At 33.9% G+C, this 12,054-nt stretch overlaps 1 protein-coding gene across 1 annotated transcript; it reads left to right on the forward strand.

Moving 5' to 3' along the window:
* Positions 1–8,582: 8,582 nt before the first annotated feature.
* On the forward strand, positions 8,583–9,290 carry LOC104106078 (uncharacterized). Its single transcript, XM_009614562.2, has one exon. It carries the CDS (start codon positions 8,583–8,585, stop codon positions 9,288–9,290), a length of 708 nt encoding a protein of 235 aa, XP_009612857.2.
* The last annotated feature ends 2,764 nt before the right edge of the window (positions 9,291–12,054 follow it).

Raw genomic sequence — 12,054 nt, forward strand, 5'->3', positions numbered from 1 at the left:
ATCTAAAAAATATAAAAATTAAAAATATTTTTGTATTTTCTTTAGGATTTAAAATGCAACTTAAAAATGCATCAAACATGAATACGTACAAAGCAAACTAAGTAAAAATATAGAAAAATAATTTAAAGCTATTTTTTAAATTTTTTAGGAGTAATTTTATATTAGGGCAAAAATTAGGTGCTCACACCTAGTGGCGCAAAACCACGTTGAACAACGAAATTGTGAGGGTTGAAATATGATTGATAAAATCTCTGACTTACAATAAGAATTATTGGTTCATAAAAATATTATAATTCACCAGTAATTCTGTGAGTTAAATTTTATCGGTCCGAGTTTGGTTCATAGTCCAAAAGATACCAAACCTATTGCATTTAGACCATACAAATCCAGTAAGTTTATTTTTGAAGGTCTTTAAAATAGTGGGGGACTAGCAATATTTTAAAGCCCTTTGTTGACAAATGTCTTAAACAAAAGTATGTGGCAGCCCTTCTAGAAGTTATGAGATAAATGGCAAGAAGCTTTTGAAAAGTGGCAATCGCATTTGCCACGTTCTTTCCTCTTAGCATATGGATCCATGCACATGTGCCTATAAATAGGCTCTTAACTAGACAAGAAAATCATTTATTAGCAAGACAAAGAAATCCTTCTACTTCTTTCCTTCTAATTTCGGTCTTCATCACCTTTCCTTTATTTTTTCTTCTCAAAGATTAGTAGTTTAATTTCTTTTGGTTTTCTCTTTTAACTAGTTGGGTTTGTAATTTAATTTTGCTGATTCCCGTATTCTCTTAAATAGAGGTAGACTTGTTTAATTCTGGGAAGATATTTCATACTGCTAAAATAGTTTTTTAAGACAATGCCTAGTACGACTCAAGTCAACTCGTGTATCCGCTTACACAGAATATTATATCAATGTTATCATTAAAATTTTTGCTCTCATTTCCTACAAATGATATATTGCATTATCTTTGCTCGTGTGTGTTTTCATTTTCCATACAATCTTCATTTTAAAGTATCTCTTTTCTTCTATTTTTGTTTTCTTTCCTTTATTATCTAAAACAAAATCTTTTTCTTCCTTTTAACCCCCAAAAACAAAAGGAAGAAGCAAAACATTTAAATTTCTGGGTCAAAGAATATTGAAAATTTTACCTCCTATAACAAAGCTTAACACCTTATTAATTATAAATAAATATATTTTTAAAATATTATTTTCTATAGCTACCTTTTAGTTTTTATAGCAAAATATATATATATATATATATATATATATATATATGGTCACTTCCGACTGTTAAGCCATTAAATACGCTGTGTAATATTTTTCTCTCTCCTACTTTCTATTCTTTCTCTCACAAGATCACCGTATAGCATCCAACTTATCTCTCCACTATCTCTCTCTCACAATGCCAGTCTCTTCCTCATTCTATATCCACGATTCTCCACTGATTCATCTCCATTGTCTCACTCAATTTTCAATATTATTTTCTCCAAAACGTTGTGGTAAGTGTTAAAGTTGTTAGATTTTCGCTGGTACTGTGCTTCTTCTGTTTCTCTTTACTAATTTTTTATAAATAATCACCATTGTTATGCTTTCGCCAAAAAACTCGAAACTTCATCTCTGATGGCTGATTCAACAACTCAGAAGAGGGTTACCCAAGATATACCCACCAAAGCACTCAATTTCGAAGGGCCATCTTTCGATTTGCAAATCACTCAAGCGAGACATGTATTTGCAGGTTCAACAGCAAATACATACAGCAGAATACAGTTTGCTTGAGAATACAGATGAAAATACTTAGTTGGAATACATAACTAAAACTAGAACAACTAGTGTATTTTAAAAAGTTGTTGAATGAAATAAAATACATCTAAATACAACAGTCAAAAGTCACTGTAATAAGTATAATTGAGTTTCTTGAGTTATATTAGGAGTCTATCACGTTGATTGATTCACTTACCGTTTTTAAACAGTTGGAGAGACCTTTTTTCGCAGATTTCCGTTACTGTATTCACGAATACAGCTCGCGAATACATATGAATACAGTCTATATTAGTTGGACTTCCCTGTTTTTCGCCGAGTTTTACTACTGTATTCATGAATACAGTAGCTTGAATACATCGAATACACTCTATAACAAGTGAAAAGATAGTTATAAGAAATAATTAAGTAAATGGTAGCTACAGCAAGTTAATAGCAACTAAAAATAGTGGTTTCTGAAAATTTCTCAAGAATATTCCAACCTCTTTCGGGACCAATTTCAAGTTCAATATTAACAGCCCAAGAGGGTGGAGAAGAGTTCAGGTCCACTCTTTTAGTGAATGAACGAGAAATGTATTCACCGTCCAATCAAGAATTAAGATGGTTAGTTGCGCATAAGGTATGACACCAGATAGCCATTTTTGAGCATATTGTTTAAAATATATTCACAATTTACAATATATTTAAATATTAGCCAGTTCTCCCAAACTTCAGGACATTGTCTCCTAAAGTTTAAAAATTTTGTCCAAAAATTCGAATCTTATGTCCTGAATTTAAATTAGCAGTTCAGAAATTCAGGAAACTTAGTCCTGAATTTCAAAAGAGCAACTTAAAAATTTAGGGCACTAAGTCCTGAATTTCAAATAAGCAGTTCAAAAATTCAGGATACAACAGTTCAGAATACTTAATTATGAAGTTTGGGCAAATTGGCTAATTTTTAAGTGCGTTGTAAATTGTGAATATGTTCTAAATAGCAGGCTTAAAAGTGGCCACTGGTGCACTTCGCGCTTTGTGTATCTACATTTGGGCTTCATTCGGCCAGATATTGGACAAAGTTACAAAACCAGTTTGTAACCCAAATGCTGTACCACTGAATTTTAGGCCTAAATACCACAAGCTAAAAATTAAAGAGTGCATATATAGATCTATAACTTTCTTTTTGAGAATGATGCGAGTCTTCACCACTACCTTTAAGTTTCACGTTACAAACTTTTTGAGCCATGGAACTAAAAGAGGAGTTACAAGATCAACTAATGTACATCCTAGGATGAAATGGATGATTCATAGTTTTGGTGTATGAAGAGGTGTTGTTAACTAATCTACTTTATTTTCGTATTGAACCTATAGTTCAATCTATCAATATCCATAAGTCGTTTTTTCAACACTATTAAAATCTGGATCCAGAAATGCCATGCATTATTATTTGTAGTTCTATTTTCTTACAGTTTTACCCAACAAGATATAAGATATAACTTGGGAAAGCATCTAGTACAAGCACATAGTCAAACTTTGACTCCATAAGAGTGGAAAAACGGATTAGAAAGGAAAGCATACATATGTATATGCCAGAAATTAAAGAAGAACAAAAGGAGTAGCTTCCAGTGTTTTGAAAAGCGTTTTCGGGGCGATCCACGGGGCGATGGTGTGTGACGAAAGTTTCAAGAGGCGTACGCCCAGCAATTCGGAGTGTTTGATGCGAGTTTTTTTAGTGAGGCGTAAGCCCCAAAGATTTTTTCAAATTAAAACAAAATTTGTTGAATAAGTCCATATAATACCAAATATTTTAAAATTCAGCTTGGTAATTACTCAAAAGTTTTAAAAAGAAACTGAAATATATTAAATTTAAAAGTCAATACCTTTTTTATTGATTGAAACCCCAATTCATGGTCTTTCTCAATTCTTTACCTTGTCCACTAATATCTCCCAAAAACAACGAATATTCAGTTTCCTTTTAAAAATACAAAGAGAACTCCATTCTCCTTCATAGTTCAAAGTTCAAATTGAAGGTTAGTCATCCTTTTTGTTCCTCCATGTAGAAAATTTTATTCTTTTCGACTCAAGTTACTTGAGCTTCTAAGTAGCGTATAATAGATTGTTTTGACTAGTTTTTGTGGGGATGAAGCACATATATATATATATATATATATATATATATATATATATATATATATATAGTTGTCTTCATTTTTACTGTAATTATATATATAGTTTTATATATATAGTTTTCTTCATTTTTATGTAATTTTACATGTTTTATAAATATTTACTGTAATTATATTATTTTATAAAATATTAAAAATTAAATACATATGGGGCTTACGCCTCGATGAGGCATATGTAAAACGCATCGCATTACACTCACGCCTTTTAAAACACTGGTAGCTTCCTTCCCTAAGCGAAGTTCCAAGCAATTTTGCCTTATTTAATTATATAACCTTCTTTGGACAGTAACGATTCTTTGATATCAATCCCAATTAATTGGACATATAAATTTTCTCTTCGAAAACAAATTAATAGGATATTTAATTTTCTTACTTGCTATATCAGGTAAAGGTAACCTTATGATGGTAAGAATTTACAATAACGACGTATATAAGTTAAACTTTAATTGATATTGAAGTAAACAAATGATGAAGAAAGAATTGAGAATGGTGGAGATAAGAGGGATTCCATTCTTGGCCCTATATTTGGGACGAGTATTATGTTTGGGAGATATCGTTTTCTACAAATTTCATGTCTGCATCATAGTAGTAAGCACTTAATTAGCAAATTGCATTTGCTCTTGACTTTTCTTTAAAGAGGATATGAGCTTTCCTAATCGTTGTGTCCCCCTGTTACTTATTCTGCTGACGTGTGATTTTCTACAAAAAAAATGTCTCAATCATTCTATTTTGCTTTTATTATCATCACGAATGAGTAACCATCATTTTTTCTTTAATCATGAACCCGACAATCAAAACTAGTCAGCTCATCAAGTTAATTGTTTTGTAAAGAGATTCCAAATACTAATTCCTTGTGGAAAAAATGATTAAGTTCCAATTAAGTAGGCGTCTGTACATAAAAATTGTAATTTTTGAAGAAAAAAAAAATACTCCCTCCGTTTCAATTTATGTGAATCTATTTGATTGGGCACGGAGTTTAAGAAAAAAGAGAAGACTTTTGAACTTGTAGTGTAAAATGAGGCAGATATATTTTTGTGTGACTATAAATCATTGTATAAAGGTAAATTGTTTCCAAATAGGGAAAGTGATCATTCTTTTTGGCACGGACTAAAAAGGAAATAGGTTCAAAACGGAGGGAGTAGTATTTAGAGTTAAGTTGAAAAATGGTATTTGAAATTTGAAATTATATTTGGACATGCATTTCAGTTTTTGAGCGGCGAAAGAGAAATTCTTTGAAAAATCACTTTTTGATTTTTGAAAAACATATTTTCGAAAAAAAAAAATTAAAACGTGCAAAATATCATGGAAAAATATATTTTTTTTTTTAAAAGTTGACAAAAAAAATTATGAACAAACGGGGCCTAATAATTCGTTTAACGAACATAAAGGAGGTCCTCCTTTTTCCCAAAAAAAAACTTCTTTTATTTTTTCAAAAGAATTTTTTCAAAACACGTTTATAGAAAACTTTAAAAGCTTTGTCAATTTCAGTGTATAAATATTCATATTCATCGATCCATATAAAACTCTATATTATTTTCTAGGATTGTATAATACTATTAACTTTTACAAAGAAAACTATATACGTTCTAGTAATAATTCTTCGGAAAACCAGATCCAATTAGATCAGTGGGTGCTTTTCAACAATATAGTATGGAAATTAAGAATATGGTGACAAGTGTAACTTATCCCACTATTGAAGATATGTGTCTATTCTCCATATTTCTGTTTGTCGGGTTTCCTTATGTGCTGTATTTTGATTGGTTCCTGTGGAGCTTGTTTGGATAAGATGCAATTACGTGGTGGCTTTTGGAATTTGGGGTAAAGACAACGGACTAAAAGGAAATGGAAAATGACTTCAGTCTATTAATCTTTCATGTTTAAATCCTTTTATAATAATATCTTATCACATTTCCAGATTTGTTAATTATCACATGATTCACATCCAAGACTTTGAGGTCCTTAGGACTTTGACTAGTTCTTCTTCCTTCCTCGTTAATTTTAACTTGATGCCACTAGCTTCCACATCAGAAAATTAGAAAAAGAAAAAAAAACATCCAATATATATATATATGATATGACAAAGAATATAAACGCCTTGGTAAGAAATCTTGGTTTAATTTTTTTTTTCTATAAAACATTAAAAAGAAGAGGTAGCTAGAATCAGGAAAGTTTGTACGGGCTAATGTTGCTCATCATATCTCTGACACTTTAATATAGTTGAGGCAGTGATAAGATCTTTAAACAGCTTGGCCTAATATGATAGTATATATAAACTAAAGAAAATCCACATAAAGAAAAGGAAGATTAATGATGATGTATTATAATATGTGGAAGATCAGTTGGTCTGCTTTAAACAAAACTAATGGGGTGAGTAGGACAAGGAATATACAGATTGTGCTTTTTAATTTGTAAAGGACAGATTTGTTCCGCTAGCTGCGCCTTTCTTTTTAGCATCAAAAGAATAACTCGGACAAACCAATCTCTAACCGTCTTCAACGCACCAAATCAAATAGTATTTGCCACAACAAATTCAGCACTACCTCTGCATATGGATTATGGACCCTATACTCTATGCTGATCTCTTTCTCTCTCTCTCCAATTTAAAGAAAAAGGAGACATGCATAAACTAGTGCAAAATCTCCAAAAATATTTTATGTTCAAAATCTCCAATCACATAACTAGAAGCTATGAATTCATTAAGGGTAAGAATATATACATGTATACTTTGAAATTTTAATGAATAACATAAAACAATTTTATAATCGTCTTTGTCACTATGCTACAAGTGTAGCTTATGTCGATGGGATTCCACAATTTATAAAATATTCAGAAAAAGTTACATTATTACTCTATTTGTACAATATAAAGCTTCAATTTAATTACCGTCTTCAAATCATGTAGCTCTGCTTCTGCTAGAAAGTCTAAAACAATTTTAGGTGGATTTAACCCCATATCAAGTTTTGGATATTGTAGTTCTGGAATTCTGAGGTAAACAAAGTTAAAGCTTAAATATCACCTCTTATTTTGAGCATTTCAATGATTGGTAACTCTTCCAACAAGCATTGTGAGGAGGGGCCTCCTTCTTTGTGCTAATTGGATGTCATGACTGTTCGTCCTTATCATGCGTCCAGGAAGTGCAAATAAAAAATAAAATACAAAAATTCTTGATTCAAGTATTTGGAAAGTCCACTTCAGTTTTAGCAAAAAATACAAGGAATACATAAAAGTGAAATCTACTCGAGCCCTAATTAACGAACAGTTGTCACAACTGAAATACCATTCGTGGGACTACTATTACCTCTGCTTTCACAGACACGACCAAACGAGACCAAAGTTTTTGGGAAAGTTGATGTCAACAATTCCAAGTCTGTTAATATAGACATTGATGACGTCAATTTCCTCACCACATAAACATGAGTTTTCTGTACTTTCATCAGCTTTTACTACCTCAAGACAATCTTGTACGTATATTTCCGTCAAGGTGAAATATCGTGTACATGTTTCTGTTATGAAATACTCCAACGATGAGACTACAATTACTTCTAATATGATTCAGAGACAACAGCATATGGGAATGAATTTGCGACTGAAAATGAAATGAGGAATGCAAAAAGAGGAAGGGGAAACACAAAGGTTATGGTCTGAGAAAAAGTAACATTGACAACAGGTCCAACAATTGCATTCACGTGACAACATGTTCTAAATTACTGCTCGTACTCTCTCTGCATTTCTGCATTTCCCCTTCTCCATTATTCTGGACCCCAATAAATTTTTCAACTGTCCCTTTAGTCCTTTCACCCACCCACCTTCCCTACTTGCATATCCCTACAAGTTTCTCTATCTTTTATTTGGTGGGCTGGTTTTGTTGGTTTCAGCTCAAACACAAGCTCAGATGACCTAATGTTGCACTCCGCTGTCAAACATGTCATGAAATCAACTTGATTATTCTATTATTTGGCACTTCTAGCCTAACACCAGCCAATTTCTGGACGATGTTGACAACTAGTGAAGAGCCACTACGTACGTAAATATACTTCGTCGAAAGATTATTACACAATATTAAATCTTAAACAGCCTTAATAAAATTTATGACTTCCCCACTGTAGGCAACTTCTCCAAACTCTTGAAGGATCAATATAAGTAATCTGTCTGTGGCATATCATATGTAAAATTGAGATTTTTTAGGTAAATTTCTTAAGAATAGTAATAGTTATTTCAGAGCTTGGCTGTTCCAATATATCATCTCTCAATTATCCATTTCTCCTTTGTGATCGTCGATTTTGACGTTTTCCCTAATTCGATCGATTTCTGAGAGCGGTCTCGTTTTTGCCCTAATTGACTATCTGAGAAGGGGCTTTTTTCTCCCAAAGTGTGATACTAACACAATCAATCTCAATCACTCATGGTTGTTGATGATTTGAGCGATGTGGCTAGCACAAAAGTAAACTTCGGAGTTTCAAGAAATTCCGAAATCGATCTAGGTGATCCTTTGTATCTGCACCCGTCAGATAAATCCCGGTGCTATGCTAGTTGTTTATCGTTCATGGAGGCGTAGTGTGTTGCGAGGTCTGTCAGTGAAAAATAAGCTAGGTTTTATAAATGGCGAATGCAAGCGTCCGGACCCTCACTCACCCACATTTCGTCAATGGGAACGATGTGATGACATGGTGACTTTATGGATCCTTAATTCTCTGTCGAAGGAAATCGCATACAGTGTCGAATATGCAAATGATGCTATGGAGTTGTGGATTGAATTAGAAGATCGCTATGAGCAGACAAATGGAGCTCGACTGTACCAAATCCAAAAGAAAATAAACGATACATCTCAGGGAACTCTTGATATTACCAATTACTACACCAAACTGAAGAAGTTCTGGGAGGAATTGAGCACCTTGAGTAAAAAATCTCAATGCAGTTGCAATTGCACTTGTGGCACGGAGAAAATTTTTTACAAAACTGAGCAGGACAGGCGACTAATACAATTCCTCATGGGATTGAATGAAACCTACACTGTGATTCGAGGAAGCGTCCTCATGATGAACCCATTACCAAACTTAGCTCAAGCCTTTTCTCTCCTAATACAAGATGAGAAGCCGAGGGAAATCAAACCAAACACTCAGTTGTTTATCGAATCAACTTCTATGAATGCTGCTAGTTTTAGGCCCAACACTTATAGGACCAACTATTCGCCCAACAACAGCAGCTATGGTGGACAAGAAAGTGGAAGACCTGTATGTGACTACTGCAAGAAACCAGGGCACACTGAGGATAGGTATTTCAAACTGCATGGCTACCCTAAGAGTTCTGGATATCCTTGCAATCAAAACCAAAATCCAAACCAAAACGTCAACCAGAACCAAGGCTTCAATTGAAACCAGAATTACAACAAGGGAAAGAGAATAGTGGCCAATGTACATGGAAATCAGTCCTCTGATATGTTATCTAACAAAGGAGAGGAACAAAATGATTTGAATGAAGACGAGAACACCAGCCTATCAAAGGAGCAATATGGACAAATTATGAATCTGCTACAACACTTTCAAGCTGGGAATGAAGGAGAAAATGCATGTGCCACCAATCCTATCAATGGAGTTGTGAACTTTGCAGGTATAATAGTCTCTACTTTCTCTATAGATTTTGGTAAATTATCATGTCAATGTCTCAAAAATAAGACTGATTCCTGGATATTAGACTCAGGGGCTTCCAATAACATAACCTTCAATAAGTCCCTATTAACCAACATTATAACATTGCCCTATCCATTCCTAGTTGTCTACCAAATGGATATAAAGTGAGAGTAACAGAAATCGGTAGTGTAATATTTGTGTCTCGCATCACTTTACATAAAGTAATGTTTGTACCTTCTTTCAAATACAATCTAATTTTCATTCATGGTCTAAGCAGTTTTAACCCCAGAAGCATAGTAGCCTTCACTGACAACCTTTGTATTCTGCAGGACCTTTTAATGAAGAGACCTCTGGAGATTGGTAAGGCTTGTGATGGGCTATACCTTCTTTGACCAAAGTGTCTCAGAAACAAGTACTCAGGTTCTGTTATTAGCAACCCAGTCTCTTGCCTTGGTAATAAGGCCCATTGCACACATAACTCACACTGTCATATTGATTCATCTGTACATAGTTCATTGTCCACAAATAAGTGTGTATCTCATCCACCTGTAAATGGTTCATGTTTGAATAATAAAAACCTTAGTCGAAATTCTTGTGTATCCCCTAATCATAATGTGAATGTTGTGTGTCATAATAGACTTGGACATGCACCCTTTGTCAAAATGAGAGGGATTTTCTCTATCCCCATTTCTTTTCCTTCAAAGCAACATTTTCTTTGTTCCATTTTTCCAATGGTCAGGCAGGGAAACTACCTTTTCCCCAGAAAATAAATTTTTCCACAAATATCTTTCAACTACTACACATAGATATATGGGGACCTTATCATGTGGCAACACATGACAACTATAAGTACTTTCTTACACTGGTGGATGATTACAGTAGGTCCACTTGGACTAACTCTCTCATCTGCAAAAGCAATGCCTTACAAGTTATAAAAATATTTGTCTCTATGGTCGAAACCCAATTTAATACAAAAGTTAAAACAATCAGATCAGACAATGGCTTGAAGTTCACCAGTACAGAGGCAAGTATGTTTTTTCAATCCAAAGGCATCATTCACCAAAAGACCTGCCCTTATACACCTCAAAAGAATGGGGTAATAGAAAGAAAACATAAATATTTCCTGAAAACTGTTAGGGCACTGTTATTCCAATCAAAATTACATATAAAATACTGGGGTGAGTGCATCTTGTGTGTAACATGCATCATAAACAGATTATCCTCTTCCCACAGTTATCCTAAATCCCCATTTGAATTACTTCACAAGTGAAAACCAACATACTCTCACATGAGAAGTTTTGGATGCCTATGTTACCCTTCAGTACCAAAAGTACATAGAGACATGTTTGAACCTAGAACATCCCCACATATATTCATTGGTTATCCCTATGGTGTCAAAGGGTACAAGGTGTTAAGTCTTGCCACAAAGAAGATATCTGTTTCCCGGGATGTTGTCTTCATTGAGAATGTGTTTCCTTTTGCTATATCACCTAAAAATACTTCATTTTCTTCTGTTCTTAATTTTGTGCCCTTCATTGATTATATACAAAAGGGCACTGAACATGCTTATGGTAGTGATAATGGCATAAGTGTTACACATGGCCAATCCTCACACCTTAAGTCCAACACTAGTTTACCCACTATGAGTTCCTCCAGTCCTTTACCACAACCTGGAACACCACAATCTTCAAGCCACACTTATCACCAATAGCCTATCAACATGTCAACACACATGTTGCCTTAAGGAAATCATAAAGACCATACATGACAACTATGTATTTACAAGACTACCTACACTCACTCCCTAAGCTAAAATCATCACCATATATTGCTCACAGCAACTATGTTGTACTTTTCTCCCTTAATGCCTTATTCTCTAACAATCATTATATAACCTCTGATGTCTTAAATCCTGAGAGTCAAAGTCTTGTGAGAGACATCTGCAGTGACAGTGAACCCTCATTATATGAGAAGGCAGTTATGAATCCTGCTTGGCAAACAACTATGAACCAAGAGTTTGAGGCATTATATGCCAACCATACTTGGGACTTAGTTCCCTTACTTCTTGGAAAGAAAGCCATATGATGTAAGTGGGTATATAAAATAAAACATAAAGTAGATGGTAGTGTAGAAAGACTCAAAGCTAGATTAGTTATAAAGGGATATACGCAACAGGCTGGAATTGACTACACAAAAATATTCTCCCCTTAGTTAAGATGACAACTGTAAGGTCCTTAATAGCCATTGTTGTCAAGAAAGGGTGGTACATATCCCAATTGGATGTAAACAATGCATTCCTATATGGGGATCTAAATTAATATGTGTACATGGAGGTCCCAGAGGGCCTAGCAGTAGATAACTCAGAGTTGGTCTGCAAACTCAACAAATCTCTTTATGGCCTAAACCAGGCAAGCAGGAAGTGATATGCCAAACTAACTGAGGCTTTATGCTCAAGGGGTTATGCACATTCAATATATGACTATTCTTTGTTTTATAAGAAAACTGAGCA

Source organism: Nicotiana tomentosiformis, chromosome 3, assembly GCF_000390325.3.
Source record: "Nicotiana tomentosiformis chromosome 3, ASM39032v3, whole genome shotgun sequence".
NCBI classification, from domain to species: Eukaryota; Viridiplantae; Streptophyta; class Magnoliopsida; order Solanales; family Solanaceae; genus Nicotiana; species Nicotiana tomentosiformis.